The sequence below is a fragment of the Kryptolebias marmoratus genome, linkage group LG6 (assembly GCF_001649575.2).
Source record: "Kryptolebias marmoratus isolate JLee-2015 linkage group LG6, ASM164957v2, whole genome shotgun sequence".
Lineage (NCBI taxonomy): Eukaryota > Metazoa > Chordata > Actinopteri > Cyprinodontiformes > Rivulidae > Kryptolebias > Kryptolebias marmoratus.
The window spans coordinates 25,914,801-25,937,586 of NC_051435.1; the positions used below are offsets into that span (position 1 = coordinate 25,914,801).

Genomic DNA, 22,786 nt, shown 5'->3' on the forward strand with positions numbered 1-22,786 from the left:
GGCTCTTCTTTCCTTGTCCTTCTGAGGACAAAAAGGCATGAAGTGGAAGGCTACACTGCCCAGTTGTGTTTGAATAAACTAAATCAGCTAACACTTTTACAACCCTGACCTTGTAAAACTGGCCTTAGCTTCTAGTCACCCCCTCTGCCACAGATGGGGGCTAGTAGGGCTGTCTAGGCCTGGAACTCCCATTTGCTGCTGTGGAGCGTGTCAGTGCGTCAGCTGCTGTGAGGGAAACGAGAAAGGGAGAGGAAAGGGCGTATGATATATGACTGCTGTGTCACGATCCACATGTGACGGCAGAGCATCCAGGCTGCTCCCTCCTTCTGGTGATTTCCCTGTCGGAGAAAAAGAAGAATAAGAAAAAGTGAGGGAGACTGTGGGACAGAGGAGAGGCAGAGGGGAGGAGGTGAGAGGCAGACAGAGGGAGGAGAGAGTAGTGCTCAGACAATCAGAGGGTGTGAGAGAGGTAGAAACAAGAGGAGCTGGCTGGGAAACAATAGTAGAACAAATCCAGGGTTGCATGCAGGACCTCAACCTCTCTGCTGCTGGCCACTGAAGGTAAGACCACTAATCTGGGCAGGACATATATAGATCAGGGCACCCACAGCTGCAAGAGGACACTTCTGCTCCTCTTCATTTCATCTAATTTGCTGAGATTTGCATTTACATGCAAATGCAACAGTTTGAGAGACACTTCTGCTCACTTTTTTCCTTTAATCCCAGAGCTCAGGTGCATGTTCCTCCTTAATTGCAGGTCTTTTCTGCTCTGCATGAATCCAAAAACTGCAAGTGGTTGTAATTTAGACATAGTGTAACATGATTGTGTTGGCATTGGTGGTTTTGCTAATCAGATACTGACAGCTGGAAGGGCAGTGAGCTCATGGTGTGTGTGTGTGTGTGTGTGCGTGTGTGTGTGCATTCATTTGGACAACCATGTCTATGTGTTTTACAGATCTGTTATGTCCTTGAGTGGATGATTGACTTGGCGTATAGTGTTGGACCCTGTGGCGGCTGACTTATGGTAGGGGAAAATGATGACAGATATAAAAGACTCTGTGGTAGGTAAGCAGGAGGAGACAGACTACCACTTCCACTTGACTGAGAAGGAGAGGTGTGTGTTTGTAGGAAAAAAGAGAAGGTGTTTAGAAGAAAAATGAGGTGACCATAAACGATCAATGAATAACAAGAGACAGCTTGAGTGAAAAGAAGAAACAGAGTCAGGGAAGGACATAATAAATAGGAGAAACAGAGTGAAACTGAGATGTGTGAGAGATGTGGGGAGAAGAGGGACCGGAGGGACATGAGAGGAAAGAGAAAAAGACAGTGATGCAAACATCCCTGCAGACATCCCTCTCATCTTCCGCTGACTCCAGATGAAAACAGTTTGTCCAGTGAGAAAAAGTTTTTTAGTCAAACTTTAAATCACCTTTGAACCTTTAGGAAAGGAGAAATGTGACGAAGGCAAGTAGGAGGTGTGTTTGAAATGTTGGTAATAAATAGCAATCCTCTGGCAGAGAATTGCATGGTTAGTTTTCATATCTGAGCTCTATGGTGTTTCGTATTCTTCCACATGCATCCAAACACACATACTGAGGCCCATTGTGACTGTATTTATTTGGACAGCGCTGAAGCTTCGATAGACAGTTCAAAATATCTCACCACAGCAGGAATGTGCTTCTGACAAATGAATGTTCTGCAATAACCACAGGCCATCAAGAGGAAACTTAAAGGGATAGTTTGGTCACTTTTAAATTGATATTCTGTCAGATCAATCGTTAGTACCTTTTATCAAGATATACAGTATTATAACTAGAGACAGGACCAGAAGCTGGAAATTGAAGCCACAAAGGATGAGCACCACCTCTTAGGCTGGCTGTGGTACAATTTTGAAGTTATCTGCGGCTTTAAGAAAAGTATCATGTGTTTGACAAGTAACAGCCAGTAAGCAAGGTGGTAGGTACAGCCCGACATCCTTAGTCTGCAGACTCTGGCTCCAAAGTACAACATGGCAGTGCCTGAAAAACTGACACTTTGGCTTCAAGTCTAAACAACAAGAAAAGGCAGAGATGCTTTGTCCATTTTTATTAATGTTGATGGGACCTTATCAGCTATGACATCAGTCATAAAGAGTGGAGTACAGAGAAAAAGCCAGAACTCTTTGTCCAGGCTAGGCTAGTGACTAGCTCCCTAGTGGACCATTTTATATTGTTTTTTTAGGCTTATAGACAACTTTTTTCTAAAAACTGGTGCATCATAGTGGTGTGAAAAAACACTACATGAGCTAACATTAAACAACTCTCTATGACACTGTTTGTTTTCTCAGTGATGAGTTTGCTGAATGTGTCAGTCCACTGGGAGTTGAGTAAACTTTTAGACTGACTAGACATGTTGACTAGACGCATTGATTAGCCAGATTGATACTTTCTTGGCCTCAGCATATACACAGTTTATCTATGTGTTGCACACATACATCTGCATCATAACACAGCGACAAACTAAACAAATGGTGTCACATGATAGTGTAGGGGTTTAATATTAGCTAATGTAGGGTTCTTTCACATCAGTATGTTGTTTGTAGGAAAGAGTTGTTTTGTGAGCCTGATAAATGTAAAAAAAATAGGCCCTTGTTTGGCTAGCCATTAGCCTAGCCTGAATTAAGACCTCTGCCCTTTTTTCTATACTCCATGTGCTATGACTGATGTTACAGCTAAGAAGGTACTAACTCTATTTGACAGAATATCACTTCAAAAATGGTCAGTGTATCCCCTTAATGCCACCCTGGCAAACAAAAATTTGACTACTATCTGCAACCCGAAGTAACTGGGTACATTAATTGTTTGAACAACTAATGGACCTGTTACATGCACTGCTTTTTTTTTAAAGCTTTTTACTCTGTAGTCCTAAGATTTTCTCAACTTTTTTTCTCCTTTTTGTCTGATGAGAGGTGTGTATGTTGATCCAGGAAGATTGAAAGGATCTGTTTTTATCAAAGCAGCTTCGCCCCAACCACAGCTCCCACACAGCAGCGGCCAGGAAGAATAAAACAAATCTGAGCTTATTCTTGCAAATGGTGTCCTGCATGTCACTAAAGTTTCTGAGAAGCCTAAAGTGTAAAGCTAACATGAGCTCAGCTACAGCTCACGTGGCTGCCTGTCATTGGCTCTCAAATCCACACTGTTTGTCTTATCTTTACAGAAGGGGATATATTTAGTGAGGAGCTTAGCTTTTAGGAGGTTGGCGCGTGGAGAGGGTGACTCTGTGTGTGCGTGTGTGTGTGTTTGTTTCGGGTCCTGGCGTCAGTAGACAGTGGAAGAGCTTGGCACTCCACATGCCAACTTGTGTGTGTGTATATTCTGTGTTTGTGTGGCTGGAGGACAGGTCTATACACTCCCTTCTCGAACCCCCCCACCCCCGGCACTGCAGTCAGGAATCTGCCCTTTAGTTTATTAAAAGCTGGTGAAACAATGGCAGGGGGATGAGGGCAAGTGGGGAGCTGAGCAGAAAATCATGACGTAAACTCTGGGCACTTTGCAGCGCTTCATCCAATCAAAGGCAAGTGTGGTGACGTCAGTTAGAAGGAAAATGAAAGAGAGATGCAGGAGAGTTAAAAATAATAATTTCCCACACTCTACCTGTAATTTAGCGCTGTCTTGTCCTTTAATGTCCCTATATGCACCTGTATTTTCAGCACGGCAGTGAATGCTATAACCTAGCTGCCTGTTGCCTCCTCCCTAGACATCAACCACAACATCTGGCTGACCACTGATCATATGGTTTCTGAGTCTGGTACATCTGCATCCCAATAAGGTTTAGAGCTCTAAGAGCAGCAGCATTATGTATGCAAAAATGCCTCAATGCATACCCCTTATTTAGAGTATGCACGCAGGTGCTTGGGGTTGTGTGTGAGACAACAAAAACCCATACGTTAGGTGGGCAGAGGATATTTATACACACACCCCACTGGGAAGAACAAAACAGCATGGTGAGGACTGAGAAACTGTGTTCTACACAACATATGGCTTGTACTGTTGGAAGATTCAGTGGTGTCACTTTTAACAAATTTTGACAAAGTGAAATGTTAGTAGAACTTGTTTGCAGCTCATATCTTTTGACAGTTGCTTTGTTTGTCTGTGCAGAGAAAAATCCTGTGTTCAACAGTTTTATTAGTGATTAATCTGTGTGATCTCTGCAAATATTCTAATTTGCTGTATGTGGTGTAAAAGGACTAGGACCAACCTTAAAGTCTAAATAATAATTCAAGTTTGAAATTACTATTACATGTCTTTCAATCTATCAATAATTATATCACCAATGATATATATATATATATATATATATATATATATATATATAGTTAAAGATGTTCCAGAGTTTTTCCTTCCTTGAACTGCAGTTAAAAAGCACTCATCCTAAATTTGAGGGTGTTTCAATCAGATATATGCATTTTTAGAATTTCAAATTTACTCTGTCCTCTCAAGCTTAACAGAGCACAATTATCTATTTTTATTAAAACTGATTATTTATATAAAACTGACTTCAACTCTTCCTCGTTACCTATTACCCCTCACACACCAAGTAGTTTACAATGCCATTTCAGATATCACTCAAATACCCAAGTTTTGCAAAAATTGTTTGTGTGAGTAATATGTTGAAATCATATTACTACCAAGGACTGGACAGTAATGTTAGGCATTGCCATGTTACCAAAATCTTGATTATGTGAGAGAACCCATATTCAGTTTTTGTTGCAGAGAAAGCTGCTAAAGACTGTAGCATGATGAAGTTGGGGACTTCAATTACCCCAATATACTTTATATCTTTACCCTCATCACTCCTTTATCACTCCTTATGTGCACACACACACACATGAAATTGATATATATATATATATATATATACAAGGATAGGAGAAATGTTAAAGATACTGCTACAATTGCTATCACATTGTGCTGTTAGTGTACATTACGCCTACTATTACAATGTAAGTACTAAATTCCCAATTTTTCTGGTAAAACCAAGGCTTAGCATGACCATAGCATAAAGTAAACTCAGGAAATTACAAAAATGGATAAAGAGATATACACTACTATCCAGTGGGACTTGGATTTCCCTGACATGAAATGTTGACTGCATATTCCAGAGTAATCAGTAGGGCTCCAGTCTTTCCTCAGCTGCAGCCCTTTGGAAGATGACAGTTCTTCCATCCATTCATTTTCTGTGCAGGGTCATGGGAGTCAAGTGGTCATTGTGAGGAAGGCAGTTAGCAAGTCCATCACAGATGACAATGTTTTTCTGTCTGAGCAATTAAAACATTGTGTGTTAATACAGCAAGTCATTGTGTCTTTGTTACCTTTAGCGTTGATCTCACAATTGGTTCTCACAACTAGTAAACATGCTAAGTTTGATATTCAAAGAATGTGGTGTCCGTCATGTATTAACACTGATGTCATTGAAGTGTGGCATTACTTCACAATCCTCTTTCTACACATTAACATATGTTTTTTGGAGCTTAATATCTATTTTCTAACAGACTGCATTTTTATTTAATTTTTTATTTAATTGTTTTGAGTTGAGATGCAGGGTTATTCACAGTCAAGCCTACAACTCCTGATGTCCAGGTCTAAACATGCCAAGGATAAATAAGAATTTATATATATATATATATAAGTATACTAGTTTATGCTGCACTGTGGTATTTAGATTTTCTTTTTTTAAGTGTTGGGGAAAAAGAATCTAAGTAGCACAGACATATGTATATATATATAAATATTATTAGTTAGTAATTAGTAATATTAGTGTACCCTATTTTACTCATTTGTGGAAAATAACTACATTAAGTTGCCCACTTAGAAATGAAGCATTATACTAATGTCTCAAAATTAGTGAACTTAAAAAAAGACCATTTTGTTAGTTATTTAGGACCTAAATGTCCTCAAAAAAGACCAGCTATTTTACTTTCATTTTTAACTGAACTGCTTAAGTGACTCGGCTTTTATTGGAGCCAGGTTTTTCTTTTGTTAATTAGAATAACTTTCTGAGGATTACTAATATGTCCTATATAATGCCTTAAAATTTTAGAATTCTTAATAGATGGGCAAAACTGCTTTCTACTTTTACAGAAATGTGCTTCATGTCAAAACAACAATAATTTTCTGGCTCATTAGGAGTGTGATCCCACTATCTGTCAGAAAATTGAATGAACAAAGCAAGAAACAGGGTGACATTCAATTAACTCAACAGTGAAATTGATCTTTGCATTTTAAACATGTTTTGGTGAAAACTTAAGCCATAATAAGTTCTTCCTGGTACTAAAATTATGTAAAAACTGTGTGCACAGTGCCTTTATATTAGTAGATGTGTAGAAATTTCTGTCTGTTAAAAAAACTGAGTTTATACAAGCAGCCCAACCAACCTGAATGTCCTCTTGTCATTCTGCTGCTGAAATTCCACACAAACAGCAAAAATCTGGACAAGGACACTGATAAAAAGTACTCATAAGTATTGTTAAGTTAAAATAAACTTGGATGGTCTTGGATTCATGTCATTTTTGGTCAAAGATACAAGGAGCAATTTGAGAGGGACTGAAGAGCCAAGTGTGGCTCCTGAGCATCATAGAGCAGACCCCTGTGCTAGTCATTAGCATAGCCTGGAGGAATACTTCACGCTTTCTGACTGCTGTCATCCCTGATTAGGTGCTGACTATTGATAACTGCTTTAGAGAACATCACTTCAAAAATCACCAGAGTACACCTTTAAGTTAGACACATTCTCTACATTGCCCAATAATTTCATTTCTTTGTCAGTCTTTGTTTTTGCAATAAAAATAGGAAAAATGTTTATCACATCTGTCCTTAGCAGTTCCATCACATTATAATTCTTAAGTTAAAAAAAGTGAGTTATTATTTGTGAATGTCTTCACCAATTAGATCCTTCACTTGATATGTTTTGCATTATTTTTAGATTCTATGTTGAAATTCAAGAGACAGTATTTCAGGTCCGTAAAAGAAGCAATAAAAGATGGTAATGACATGAAATTTAATTCCATAAAAGACGACTTATTGTTTCAAGACATGTAAACACACATTTACCATGAGTGCGGGTGGGAGGCAGAATTCCCACCATTGTTTGGAATCGAGGCAGAACAATACCTTCAAAAATTAAGCTTGGAATCAACATTTCCTAACTCCCCAAATCCAAAAGCTCCAGACCAGAGGGATGGTATGTCAGGAGGGGTCACAGTGTGGTAATAGAGTCCTGTTCCTCAGTTCTCAATCCAGGCTGAATGTTTTACAGGCACTGATCTGCCCTTTAGCAAAACAGCTGAAATTGTACCTACATAACTAAAGTGGTATTTTCTTAATTTGATTTGCTCCACAAAAGATTTTACTTTTAATGAGCATTTAATGCAGACCAAGATATTAGTATGAAGTTCCATAAAATGCATGTTGTGTAATAATTTTGTCTGCCTCTGGGCCTCCAGCTTTGGCTCTCTAATTAGTTTTGGAATAACGAGAACCCCATTTTGCTAAAAAGGGCATAGCTTCGGATTTTTGGGTTGTTGTGCCAAAATATTAGAGTTACTTTTGTTGAAGTCAGTTGTTTAAGCTGAGCCAGGGGACGCAGTCTTCTAACTGAAAGATTAATTTTACTGAGAAGGGAGAAATAAAGTGGTTGTTAAGAGCTCAAACAACTGATTGTTTGCCAAATAATACATTTTTGTTACCTTCACATTTGTTCAAGTTTGGATTTCTACAACTGTTGATAATAGATGTATAGTTTTAATGGTTCTGCAGTAAAAGCAACACAGATTTACATTACTAAAAATATGGATATATAAAGTTTGTTCTGTAAGAAACTGAGGCCTTTCTGTGTGAAGATTGCATGTTCTCTCTGTGAATTTGGGTGTTTTCTTCCTCCCAAGTAATTGTTCATTCTAAACTAGCCTTAGGTATGAGCGTGGAAGTCCATGGTTATTTCTCGTTCGTTTCTGTGTTCGACTGGCTGTCTGTTTCAAGGGTATTCCACCTCTTGTTTGCTGTCTGCTGAGATAGACACCACCACCCCATTTCAAAACAGGATTAATCAGATACAGAAAATGGATGGTTGTTTTTGTGTAAATCACAGATGATCTCACCAGTTTGAAGCCAGAGGAGCTCACTCTCAACAAATCACTTTAGCTGTTTTAGGAGAAAGGATGCATGACATCATTCATCTGCCATAGCGGTGTCATTCAGTCATACAAACAAACATCACTCAAACTTTAATGTTTCTGATGGTTTTATTCAGACATATCCATTCATCAGTGGGGAGAGAGTCGGGGTACAAGTGACATATTTCACTTTACCAAAAGTCTTATAAAGTACACTTAAAAACAGTTGAAATATGAAACAAACCATTACATATTTGCATGACACTGGTTTTTTTTTTACTTTGCTGCTGTTTTGTCAACTGAACAACATCCGTGTTACTACACAAAGGTATGAGTGCTGAGCATAGATAGACTGTTTATGCCGATAGTGCTGAGGCTCTGAATGTATCAGTCCACCTGATCAGCACAACTAATAGAGTTTGACATGTTTGAACTCACTGAATAACTTGGGATGATTTTCTTTGCACACAATGGTTTGGTTAGACTTGCAGTAGCAATCTTGTTCATTTTCTGTTCTGGAAAAGTATTATTTTTTACTGAACCTGAGGTCAGTGATTCCACTGCTGCAATCTTTTTTGTCAGCTGTTTTGGAAACGTGGGTGCAGCTTGATGCAAAAATACAGTGTGTTAGAAAAGATTTAACATGCATCATGCAAAGAGGGTGATAATGTGCAACAAAATTATTTGTTTCTAGTACCAAGTTAGTTTACTGAGAAAAATCTATCTGAATGTGCTTTAATAAACATACCATAAGGTAGCTTTGTTTAACCCTCCCGTGGCCTTCGGGTCAAATTGTCCTGAAGTTACAGTTTTGAGGGCTTCAGGAGGGTTAAAAAGTGTCGTTTTTGTGGTGGTTTAGTGGAATGATTCTGCCCTCTCTGCAGTTTTTCAACAACCATTAAGCAAAGTTGTTTACTTTAATGGAGGTAAAATTTTATGGATAATTCGGAACGAATGACTTGTATTTTGTAGAGTTCTGCTGCCAACGTTGCTGCGTTTCAAAACGAAAACAGTAAGGAACTAAAATGACACGGTGACCTTAAATCCAACGCTCGTTCCAAACATAATCACTGTAGTTTAGACCACCCAGATCAACAGATTAGTACTTGGAGTTGATAAGTCTTGAGTATAAATGAAGAGTTGATGGAGGGCGGGTAAAGTAGAGACTAATTTAGGGAGGCAAAAATGGACTTTAAAGTGGAATACAATGTGTGTCTGTGTGTGTGTGTGTGTGTTTTAAGTGTGATTACAGTGGATTGTGAGGGTAATTGTAAGTGACAGATCCAAGAAAGACGTTGACCAAAACATTTTGAGGTTTACTGGTCTTTATAGTTGGACATGAACAGGGTAAAGTGGAGTGGTCAGAAGGATCCAGCTGCTTTTTGTAAACTGTCAATGCTCTATAAATCTGACCTAGACAGGTGAGGGTGAACTCAAGGATTGGAAGTCACTCATGCTGCCTTCAAACCTACTGACCTTGTTTACTTCAGCTTCGACCTATACAGACACACACGGAAAGGTTCTCACACACAGTGCCATAATGAACTTGCTCGCTCGGACACATTCTCCATTTATTATCTTAAAAGCTTCTATTATCTGAACCAGCTGCCATTCATAGCTGTGTATTGATAGCAGCAGCTTTCAGAGCTCAGGCCTGATCAGTCAAAAAGAGACAGTAATTATGACGTGTAGACACCTTGTATTGAAAAATGTCTCTGTTTCATTGCAGTTAAAGCAAAGCGGCGTAACAGTCAGACGACAATCAATAGAAAATCATCTCTCTGCTGAACATAAAAAAGTTGGAATGTCTGGCCAACTCAACTAATTGTTAATCAGAGAGGATACAGTTGGCTGTGGACCAAAATTACATTTCGGGTAAAGGGAAGTTTATTTGACTTGTACTGGTATTTACTATGCGAACCATTGCCATCATTATCTTTGTTTGCTTTGCTTCACGGTAAGGCCAAGACCTGTTGTCTGTTTAATGAAAACACATGTTCTAAATGGGAAACGCTGATTTATGAGGAAATACCAAGGATGTTTTTCTGGTGCGACCATAACCACAGTTACATTGTCCCGTTTGATCTCAATTGATTTAATATGTTTTCACTTAGTAAAACCCATTTACCGAGTTCACAGGATGCTGCATTCACACATGTTTTCTGTCCATCCATCCCATCCAAAACAGGAGTATCATATAGCCGAAGCTGGCAACTGTTGCTGAGCCCCAAACATCCAAGATTGTTTAAATTCCTTAAATTCATTACACGTGTAGATTTGATTAGAAATTTGCACACTAAGGTCACTTTCCCGCTGAACAGAACCACTGTCCAACACTCAGGGGTAGTCGCGGGTGTTCATCGTCTCCAGCTCCGATTGGCAGTGACAGAAACATGACACGAGAACAAGCAAGCCTCAAAGCAAGTTCTACAGCTTGCTTTGAGGCTCTGCATGTACACAATAAAACATTTTGTAACAAGGTTCTGAGGTAGATATGAGCTAATAAAGTAAGTTTGATCATGCTTTATTAGTATCGAGTCCGTTTGTAGGGTTGGCTGCAGTACAGTCAAAACTAACAAAAACTGTAAGTGTATTAGTGTCAGAACATGATTTGCACCAGAGACTGAGTACACCACAGCCGACAGGAGAGCTGACTGCTACAGGCTTATTATTTTCTTTAGTTTTTTTTCTTTTTTGAGGGAGTGAACTGTATGCTTTGTTGTCTGTAAAGAATGTTAAGTGTGAAATAACATATTTGACTGTAATTGTGACTTTAATGTATTAATATTTATAACACATGCAATTTAATGTATCAGCAATACCATAAAACAAGAAAAAGCAACATAAAAGTAATCAGAAAAGAAATCAGAGGTCAGCATGCATACTTGCTTGTCATTTATTCTTTAGAGGATTAATATGCATGCCATGTTCTGACATTTTCTGTATTCATTGATCTCTGGCTGAGTAATCAAAAGGAATATAGTGTGAATGTAGACAGACTTCTCTTGTGTAATTCCTCTGAAATACCTCCAGAAAAATCATGGCTGCATGTGTGAAAACAGCTTTTGCTCACTGCTATTATCTTTACTCATCATTTGAATTTACTCTTGTAAAAATATCCAGCTATTCAAAATGCTCCACTCCTTTCACCATTTGTTAAGCTGGTACTTAACCTCAGTGAAACAATTGCTATGCTTGATAACAGTACTCTGAAAACTTGGATTTTCAGCTTCTGGGACAGTACTGTAAATCAAAAATATGGTCTGAAAAAAGATTTCTTTACATTTTGTGCTGAAAAAAAAAGACAAATGAAATGGAGAACATTTCTAAAGAAAGCTTGAGGGGTGCCATCAGTAAAAATCATAAAATTTAAACAGATATTGTGTAAAAATAGTAAATGATATCAAAATAAAAGGTTCAGAAGTGTAAAGTCCAACCTTGTGTGACTTGTTTAAACTTTGAATGATGTTTCTGTTAAAAGAGTTGGATTTTTGCACTTGTTTTGCAAAAATCCTATTGCTATGTGTGAACATTCGTTGCATTTATATGTATGGCTATTAAAAGTCATAGTGTATTATTCCCAATTGAGTTATGTGTTTTGATGCATTTTTGCATTTTTTCTTTTAAAAGTGCCCATATGAAAATCATGATGGAAACTGAAAATTAATCCATCCATCCATTTTCTTTACCCGCTTCTCCATTCCGGGTCACGGGGAGCTGGTGCCGATCTCCAGCAGTCACTGTGCGAGAGGCGGGGGACACCCTGGACAGGTCGCAAGTCCATCACAGGGCCACACCGAAAATTAATGGACACCCGTAATAATTTTCTGATATTATGCTAAAAACAAGTCTGACAGATCCAATTCGCTTGGAGAAAACCTGGAATATAAGTGATAAAATACCATTTAGCCAATTGTTTTTGTGAAATTGAGCATGTAATTAAGCTGTCATGTGTGTACTGAAATGGAATTTGAAGGCCAGGGGGCACGCAGGATTTAGAGGGCAGTATAGGTAAGGGTAAAGGGGTAAGAAGTGGCCCTACAGCAGATTTCTCCTTAGGACCTTGTTAAAATCTACTATCCACACTTTCATAAAGAACTCTCGAGGGATGGAGGTAGATGCATAAATCCTTTTAGAATTTGGTCTAATCTGTCTGACAGTTAATGTCCCATTTTTATTTTCTGAGTATGATCCACCACTGATGGTGATACCAACAGCAGAGATGTGGATAAGTGGTCGGCTGGCAGAGAAAAGTGATGGCTGTGTGCGAGATGAGGCCATTTGATATGTAAACCCTGCAGTACATGTTCAACAGGCCAGCAAAACATATTGGGCAATATTTGTTTAATAGGCCAAATGATACTTCAATTTCTGTCAAGACTACTGTTAGCATTAAATGGTTTTCGTTAGAGAGAAAATGCTGAGATTGAAATAAGAGGAGCTGAAAAAGAAGAGATGAGAGGAGGTGTGTGAAGATTTTAGTTGAACCATATTGGTTTATTTCAGATAAAAAAAGAAAATCAGTAAGAACTGTACTCGAGAGTAAATGAAAATGGTTTGGAAAGATTCAAAATGATGACTGAATTGTTTGACTTTTGTGTGCTTTGTATATAGCTTAGCAAATACCATCAAAGTATAACACATTTTGATGTGGCACCCCAAATTTATGAGGTCAAGAACCAAAACAACCAATACAATGCTTCTCTATGTACTATATACACAATTTTGCAAAATCTTCCATCCAATCATTCTTTTTTATCTGCATGTCTGAGGTCGAGTTTCATAAGAAACTGGTCTAGAAGAGAAACCTAGACATTCCTTTCCCTAGTGACACTCCAGCTCCTTATGGGAATAGGGGGGTGGGGGGGTGGCAAAGTGATCTTATGCCAGAGGGCAAAAGGACTGAGAATGACTTGGCTCTTCTCAGCTCCTCCCAAATAATCAAGATCTTTACCCTATCTCTAAACCTAAACCTGCACAACCCCTAAGGAACTTTATTTCTCTCACTTGTATTTGTGATCTTGTTGTTTTTTTTTTATTCTTATGTCATGAACAAAATATGACTTGAATCTAATTTAAGGTTGGAGAACTCAGACAATTTACCCTTTAAAGGATGACGCTACTAAAGAACTAAAGTTTAACTCCCATATTTTCCACACTATAGGGTTCACTGGATTATAAGATGCACTGTCAATGAATAGTTCATTTTCAAACTTTTGTCATATATAGGGTGCACCGAACTATAAGGCGCATTAAGCAAAACAAAGCAGCCCCGTCTTTTCGGAGAATACTGCACCAACGTAAGCATCAAGTATAAACGCCTACACCGTTTGCTGTGTGTGGAGCTCTGCACGACTATAACTGAGCCTTAATGCTGCAAGCAGTGCGACTTTGTAGTTTACCAAAATCGTACTAAAACATTACGATTTCTTACATATATTAGGCGCTGAGGATTATAAGGCACACTGTCCTTTTTTGAGGAAATTGAAAGCTTTTAAGTGCGCCTTATAGTTCAGAAAATATGGTATTTATTCTTAATAAGGCAGACAATTATTACAAGGCCACCACTGGGACGTCTGTCTACAACATCTTATGGATGAAGCAGAAAGAAGCCCGGAACAAAGGAATCGTTGACTCTTATAGATCCTAGACTGCCCAACACAGAGGGCCGGAGCGCCACCTAATCATGATATCAGTAATCATACTATGTGTCGCCAAAAACTGTCTTTAACTGGTTCAAGCAAGTGATTCTGTGGCTGTAATGCTATCTTGACATGTAAGCATCCAGCAGCCATCAGTAAACTGCTCATGATATGGCAGGCCTTGACACAGCCAATAAAGGTGGCTGAGCAACAGGTTTTCCTCTGTGCCTTTTTAGTACTTACCATTATTTAAGGACATATATAAAACTTTGTCATCAGTCCACAAAAACAATTTAGTTCTTGCTCTTGTGTTCTTGCTCAGTACAGTCTAGAAATGTTTTAATTTCTGGAAAGTCTAGAAATGTGCTAATACAAGAATATTATGGAAACTGCAAAAAGAAGGTAAAAAAACCCAAACAAAATCACTGTAAGAAACAAAATTGGTCCAGTGTTGGCAAGGCCTGGCTTTAGGGGCTTAGCTAAGTGATGCTACCTTTACATTGGCAAGCTGGATTGCAAACTAGGAAAACTGACATTGGTGTGTTGAAAACTGAGAAATGGGGATAGTATTAAAAGATCAATACTCTTTGGTCTCTGTTGATATTGTGAGTGAGCCTGAAAGAGACAAACATGATCTATACGATTAATGAATCAATAGTTGTTGTTTTTTTCAGGTTGCATAGCTTTAGTTTTACCTTAATCATTTGAAGTGCAAAACAAGCTGAAGTAATCAAAAAGCAGCAATACAAGTTAGGTAGAACGATACAGCTAGCTGATGTATCAACATAATTTTTTTTAGTACAAAACAAAAAAAATAATTTTGAAACAAAAAAATTAAAATAACAGTCAGTGTGCTCCATTCTTACTTCCTGACCCCAAGTGTATCCACACCTTGTTATAATTCACAACACATTGCTTTTTAGCAAACCTGCCTGAGCCAGCAACATGCTTCCCATTAACACAAACCTCATTGTCTGGAGAATTGTAAAAATATGATGTTGGAAAAAGGAGAGAGAGAGAGAGAGAGAGCGAAAAGTAAATACCTATGAAAATATGCTGCAGGACTGGCAAAGGGTTTACAGTCCTGAGAGGGGCTGTTGGGAGAGCAATTTGTTTTATTGAAAAAGTCATTCCTGTGGAGAGGAAAGGGGCTGGCTGCAGGCTGTTTGTGCCTGGCTTAGGTTTCTTCTCTGTTATAAAAACAGCAGGACTTATGTGTTCGCATGTGTGTGTCCAGAGTGTGGGTGTTGACTGTGGAAAACAGGAGACAATGTGGGCAGCAGAGCTTGCACAGACACACAAACTTTAACAGTCAATCACCAAAACCAGCTAAAATGTCCATGTGTCCACACATTTTATATTATGAAAAATCACCAAAACTACTTCGGCTGTATAGCGGGCCTGGGGTATTTTTAGATAGTTCGGTACCGTTAGTTTTAGTTTTAGCTTAGTTTAGTTCTGTACATTTAGTCATGTTTAGATCTGTTTAGTTCTGTACATTTAGTCATGCTTAGATCTGTTTAGTTTAGCTTAGCTTATTTAGACAATTAGTTATCATTGTATCTTGTACCTGTCTGTAATTTTGTTTCATTATCATGTTCTGTAACTCTGTCTGTAATTTTGTTCTTNCTACCTACCTACCTACCTACCTACCTACCTACCTACCTACCTACCTACCTACCTACCTACCTACCTACCTACCTACCTACCTACCAAAACATTCCAGTACAACCTCAATTCTAAAAATGTTGGGACCTTGTTATGTAAAATGTAGATCAATACAGAATGCAATGATTTGCAGATCTCATAATATCTCATCATCTGTTCTTCATATCATCATCAAACGATTTTTTAAAATCTGTGGCAAAATCTCTGAGCACAGAGGATAAGACTGAAACACAATGTTGGCTGCTTGCGCTCTTAGGGCCCCTTAGGCGGCACTGCATTAAAAAACAGGTCTTATTCTGTTCTGGACATCACTACATGGGCTCAGGAACACTTCCACAAATCATTGCCTGTCAGCACAGTTTGCTGTGCCAGCCACAAATGCTGCTTAAAGCTCTATCACGCAAAGAAGATGCCATATGTGAACACCATCCAGAGCCACTGCCGTCTTCTCTGGACTAAAACTCATTTAGAATAGAGTGAGGAAAAAAAGAACAGTGTTGTGTGGTAAGAGGAGTTAAAATGTGGAATTCCTTATGGAAACCATGGATGCTACATCCTTCCTACTAAAGAGGATTTGGACCATCTTGCCTGTTATCAGCACAGCCTGTTTCTCTGATGTTTTGGGGGTGCATTAGTAACTTAAACTTCTAAAAAGGCACCACTGATGCAGAAAAAGTTTATGAAGGTTTTAAAAAAACATATGCTCCCATTCAGAATACGTCGTCAAGGCTTTTTATATTTTAGCAAGATAATGCTAAATGGTCTACTGCCTCCATTACAACAGCATGGCTTCATGGTAGAAGATTTGAGCTGCCTGTCTGCAGTCCAAACCTCTCATCACTTCAAAACAGCTGGACTCCTTAGTTCCCAGATTTCTACAGACTGTTGTTAAAAAAAGAGGCAATGCTTAGCAGTGTTAAACATGGCCCTGTCACAACTTTTTTGAGATTTGTTGCTGCCATCAAATTCAAAATTACCTTATTTTGTTTCTAACATTTGCACAATTCCTTGGTTTAAAAATTTCATGTTTTCATCCTGAATAAAAAAATGGTTTTTGTAATAGTTCCAAAACTTTGCATTCTGTTTTTAATTTACATTTTAGACAGCACCCCAATTTATTCAGCTGTATTTTGCATATATCTGTTTTAAGTGATTCTTTTCTGTTCTTCTTCTTCTTCTTCTAGACACAGCTGGATTGACGACAAGGAATGGAGCAGCCCGATGAAACCTTCCTCCTTCCACCTCTTTACTTTATAGCTTCCTGACTTTAGACCTCTGCTATACTAGCTGGAACAACAACAACAAAAGCTAAAAGACTTTTGAGTCTGTTTGAGATCTTTTAATATAACTTGGCTGTGAAAAGAGAGATTAAGAAGGGTGAAGTTGTGGACATCCCTACAGGATCAGGAGTTTCAGGGTGTCCCTGTCATGAAGCCCTCTGTCTCTGCTGGCCCTCCTTCCGGGCTCCTGCTGGTCCTCGTGTGCTGCCCCCTGCTGGGCTTTGTCCAGTCTGCCAGCAGCAACAGGTCCGGCGACAATGGGCACCCACACCTGGGAGAAACTGACCCAGAGCGCTGCATGAGGCACCACTTTGTGGAAACTATCACACACCCAATTTACAAATGCAACTCCAAGGTAAAGCAGTAAACTAGCTATGCAAACACACACTGTTAAGGCAGCCTACTGCATTGTCATCTTATGCTCATTTCTATTGCCTGATGCCAAAATGCGAAGGCTGACAACGTTTTTCCTGTCTGTGTGTGACTGTTTGTTATCTCACATATTATTCAAATATTTGGTGTGGCTAAGACTGATTTTCAACTCATATTCTAAATGCAAACAGATTGCAGAAGATGTTTGTTTAAAAATTGCCCACAAACTATTTTGAGACATGTCCTGATACATGCTCAAAAATCCAGGCAGAAAAATCTAACAAGTTTGAGTCAGGTCCTCTGGATGATTACTTCTTAGATGATACGTATCATCTTTTATCCAAAAGATTTCTTCAGTCCGAGGAACTGCACGCAAACTCAGCATTATAAGTAGCACCTTTGCATAGTGAATCAACCACTATGTTGAGAAAACCCTGTTTGTCTGTTAGCAAAATATCTCATGAACCACTGGCTGGTTTTAATGAAACTTTCTGAAAATAATGATTGGATGTACATCTACAACTGATTAAGGTTTGGAGTCAACCCAATTCAATATGGCCAACACAGACAAGTCAATTTAGAAAACACAAAAGTGTCAGTAGAAACTTTATTTAGGCTACCTATTGTGTGAAATCTTTGTTTAAAACTCCAGCATTAACTGGTAGAGTCAACCATGTTTGTCAAAATATCTCATGAACTGCACGACAGATTGTAATGAAGCTTATTTTTACAGCTGATTAACGTTTGGAGTTGATCTAATTTGCCACCACAGCTAATCATTTAGACAACACAAAAATGGTTAAAACTCAGTCAATTTTACAGACAATGACTTAAAATGTGATGCGGTAGTAGCTGAGAGTCAATGCATTACTTCTTCATATCTTATGAGATTTTGCGGAACGTTATTTTCAAGGTTTGACCAAAATTGCTATACTGTAACCCTGTCATTTCTCAACATAAGATGATTCTAGTCTAAAACTCTGGTATGAAAGGCAGTGGGCGATATGCATTCCTTCAAGGAATGATCACCTGACAGGTTACAAATATCACAGAAACTGTTTGTTTGGAATCAAACCTCAGGGATTGAAAGAAAACCCCAGAATGGCGGCCAAAAAAACGTGTATTACTTCTACCATCTCACAAACACACGTTTAGTTAGTGTAGCTTGTCTGTCTTCAGTTCTCCTGCTCTCTCCCACACTGCAGACACACTCTGGACCTCAGCTGGAGCTCACAACTTTTGGCCATAGCGGATGTTTCCCTGTCAGCCTGCCCTCTTATGTGCCTGTGTCAGGGGCTACAGGAAGACAGATGGACTGAAGAAAGAAAGAGTAAAGTAAATAATGATGCAGAGGTGCCGCGCTTATTCTGATGTCGCAGACAACCTAAAGACAACAGCTTTGTGTGGAAAGACTGATGATGTGCTGAGCGGCACCACACATGAATGCTATTGTGGAAAGGTGCTGTCAATTATCTCCCATTCCTTTTGTTGAGCAGCAGAGCAGTTGTTCCTGTAGTGTGAGTGATCTGTTCTTTGGTCTTTTTTTAATAATCTGGCTCTGAGTACACTGAGCAGGTGGCAAAACCACAACACAGTTCAGGCGAGGCCTGTCTGCACAGCATGAGCTGGGCTTTCAGGGAGCGGAAGCCTGGCTGAGTTTCACACCTCAGTGTGTGCATTGTGCAAGTTCACACAAAATTACACCTGCACCCTTACTTGCTAACTCTGTGTGTGTGTGTGTGTGTGTGTGTTTGGGGGTGGAGGTGGAGGTTACCTTTGAGTTCTTGTGAAATGAAAGTGTCTGAGTAGGAAGAACGAACATCTCTGCTGTTTAGGTATAAATGACTGTTCTGAAAAATGTAAAAATGTTGTTAGTTTTACACAAACTCCACTTCATACTTCACTCCTACCTTCCATGGTTCATCTTTGATTCTGAAAAAAGAACAAATAATCCACTGATCACTGGGTGCTAAAATAGTGCTAAACACACAATATATGTAGGAAAAAACAGGTGTAGATTGAGTTCATACATCACAAGTACAAGGTCTACCATTCTGTTGTGGCAGCTGTAAATGCTCACAACCTTTATTACAAATGTGCCATCACATCAGACATTATTACAGAACTCATCCAGTCTTCATTTTTTTCTGCATTTTACCTCAACAGTCTCTTTTGTCCTATAGTGTCACAGCAGTTCCATCTAGCAACAAGAAGTAAAAAAGAACATAATGCATTCACTGTGTAAACCTGAGAACACAACAGTCCTTGAAGAAATAACAGTATGCAATATCACAAGATGTCACACACTCAGCCACTAACATTTTAGCTCAATATTTATAAAACTGACAAAATTATAGACAGTTAGCTGTGGTGGCCATCTTAAGTTAGACCGACTTTTTCATGTGTAGATGTACGTGCAATAGACAGTTTTTGAAAGTTTCATTGAAATCTATCATGTGGTTTATAAGACAATCAGTGTTGACTCTAAGAGTTGATGCCTTAAAGACTTGTCGCAAATTCATTTCAAACCACTTCTGGCCCAAGGTGGCCACTAATGCTGGTTGATGCGTTTTCTACAGACACTAAGCATCATAGACGCGCTTTGCAACCCTAGTAGTTGGCCTTTGGGATTGTGCAACAAAGTGATTTTGCAGTATTAGGCAATATTTAAATACTATGATAAAGGTCCAGCAATAATTGTACAGAAACATAGGTTTGAATTCAATTTCAAAGCCCTATTTCAGAATAGTATTAGCAATAAAATAATTTACATACCTGAGACTGGAAGATTTGCCTAATTACTATTATGCCTAATATGGGGGCTGTCTTAGCTCGGTGGTCTGTCTTATGATCCTGAGGATGCAGATTCGAGCCCAGTTTATGTCTGGGAGAGCATTCAATGTAAAACAATTGTCATATTTTTATAAGCTCTGCTAAAAGAAAAAAACCCAACAAATTATTATGCCTAATGTAGCTAACCTGTATCATACCTAAATTTAAATTCATTGGATGTGTAATTTTCAAACTAGCAGTCTCTGTTTAAATTAACATCTTTATAAAAAAAATATAATTGTAAAGAAAGTCTGGCCGTAAGACCAAAGACGGTGCATAATGTTGAAGTGCTCAGAGTATGTGTTGGTTTATGCGGTTTATGTGATGGTTTATATTGCCTTTCCCAGACAATTTGAAATCCACCATTCTAAACTGAAACATATTATTTCCAAGTAAAAAAACATACCAGTTTTCCATCAGTTGATGTCCCAGCAAGTTCATTTTATGGTCAGATAGTACTATGCTCACAAAAAAGCAACATTTTAGGGTCAACTTTATTTAAGTCAGCATGTTAAAAGCTAAGGTATGACAGATCAATTAGAAAAAACACAGATCAGGTTTGGTTTCTTTGGGAGGTTTGGCAAGAAAACATTATTTCCAAAAGAACAAGGCATCATGGATTTAAGTTTGGAAAGATTTAGTTTTGGCAAAACTCAAACACAGTATATCAGCGAAAATACCTCATACCAACTGTCTGTATGGTGGTGGAGGTTTCATGAATTGGGCTTGTTCTACAACCACAAGACCTGGGCACCTTGCAGTCATTTATTCATTGTCACATGCTGTTTTTATTTTGTTTTTTAATTATGTAAAGCACCTTGAAATGCCTTGCTGCTGAAATGTGCTATACAAATAAAATTTGATTGATTGATTGATTGATTGACTCAACCATGAGCTCCTCTGTAGACCACAGGATTCCAGAGTCAACTGTGAGGCCATCTGTTTGACAGCTGAAGCTTTTACTAAACTGTGTCATGAAACAGAACAATAATCTGAAACACAGCAAATTTACAACAGAATGACTGAAGAATAAAATAATCAAGGTGTTGCAATGGTCCTGTCAAAGTCCGGACCTCATCTTAGTTGAAATTCTGTGGCAGGACCTTAGAAGAGCTGTGCAGAAACAAATGACTGCAAACCTCATTGAACTGAAGCAACATTATAACAAAGAGTAAGAACAATATGAGATGCTGATAGAGTTATTCAGAAGATGCTTTATTCAAGGTATTGCTGCTAAAGATGGTTCTACATAAGGTTGGCTGGTGTCCATTTAATTTTACAGAAACATGAAAGATTTTTGCTTAGTTTTAGTTAACTAACAACACATGTAGGCTGCACAGTGGAGCAGCAGGTTTTCTATTCAAATCTCGTGTGGGACTTTCTGTGTTAGCATCCTGCCCCTATGCATGTGTGGGTTGTCTAAAGGTCCTCTGGTTTCCCCTCACAGTATAAAAGCCTAGGTGTGAGTGTGAGCATGCATGATTGTCTGTCTTGTATGGGCCTGTGATAGACAGGCGACCTATTCAGGGTGTAATCTGCCTTTCACCTGTTGTCTACTGGAGATAGGCACCATCCCCTCATCTCCCTGAAATGGATACAAAAAAATGAGTAAATGAGTTAGATGAAGGACATGTGTAAAGTGACAGATATTGTTGATTTGATGATCTATGTACGCTTAATGAGAAAATAAGTGAAGCATTTTGAAGGAACCGTTCCATTTTAATGCAGTTTGGTATGAATGCAAACCAGTGATGGGTATTGTATATAAATGATTTGATTTGTAAGTTGCTGGCATGACTAGGATAGGCACCAGAGGACAGTAGACAGAGGACAAGGGGTGGTACCGAGAAGATTGATAGTCTTGCCAAAGTGTCCAACATTCCATCAAAACAATAAATAAAGGTGAGGAGATACAGAAGATGCCTCGTAGACACATTGAGCAGCAGTGCCAGCACCTGGCGAAGTTTGATCTAGTATACTTAGCAGGTTTTCATGAGGTCAGGTGGGTGCACTGTGGCTGTGGAGAGTTCAGATGTCACATTGACCTGTTGTTGGAATCAGTGGGTACTTGAGAACACCCACACATGTTGTGAAAGTTCTGGTCACCTAATAGAGACACAGGTCCTGGAGCTTTTACAATACACTTTGTCATCCTGCACCATGTCTCAACAGCTGGCATCAACCATACTCCGGGTTCATTATCCCATGTGTGGGGTGCCATTAACACCAGAGCAGAACAGCTATGTTTGGAGTGATTCCTAGAGCCATGGTTTGATGAGTGGCATCATATCATGTTTAGCAATGAATCTCAGTTTTGCAGGACCACAGATGATCACTGAGTGCAGTGCTAAAGTAAGATCAATCCTGCCAAGGTTTGGAAGAGACACACTGCTTGTACTCCTGGCATCTTGATTTCCACACATGACAAGGGTTTCTGTAAACTGATGCATCACGCTGAAGTCCTCTCGTTGACAGCCAGGTCCCCCAATTAAACATATTGTCAGAAGGCGGGGAGACGGCGGCGAACCCAGAACGCAGACTCATTGCGTAAATGAATGAAAACTGATTTATTAACTTAAAATAACAAACAAAAGGCTGGCGTGGCAGCAAAACAAACACTAACAAAATCCAAACAACAAGAGACAGGGCATGGCATGACAAGGAGCGAAAAACAAGCAGACAAAGTGGAATGATCCAGTGAGGAGTGATGGAGAATGACCGGCTCTTAAAGACAGAGGATAATGAGGAAAATGGGCACAGGTGAGTGAGAATGATTACAAACAGGTGGAGATGGGCGTGGCAGACATGATAGGAAAAATACTGGGGAGGTGGATAGTGAC

The 22,786-nt window shown here is 38.9% G+C and overlaps 1 protein-coding gene across 1 annotated transcript in view; it reads left to right on the top strand.

Annotated features, from left to right (window-relative positions):
- Window positions 1-300: 300 nt before the first annotated feature.
- The window catches only part of LOC108243549 (norrin cystine knot growth factor NDP), a 28,591-nt gene continuing 6,105 nt past the window's right edge, over window positions 301-22,786 (top strand). Inside the window, exons 1-2 of the mRNA XM_017429075.3 lie at window positions 301-561; window positions 16,647-17,097. Of these exons, the coding sequence (XP_017284564.1) occupies window positions 16,891-17,097 (207 nt within the window). The 5' untranslated portion in view covers window positions 301-561; window positions 16,647-16,890. The remainder of the gene's footprint in view (window positions 562-16,646; window positions 17,098-22,786) is intronic.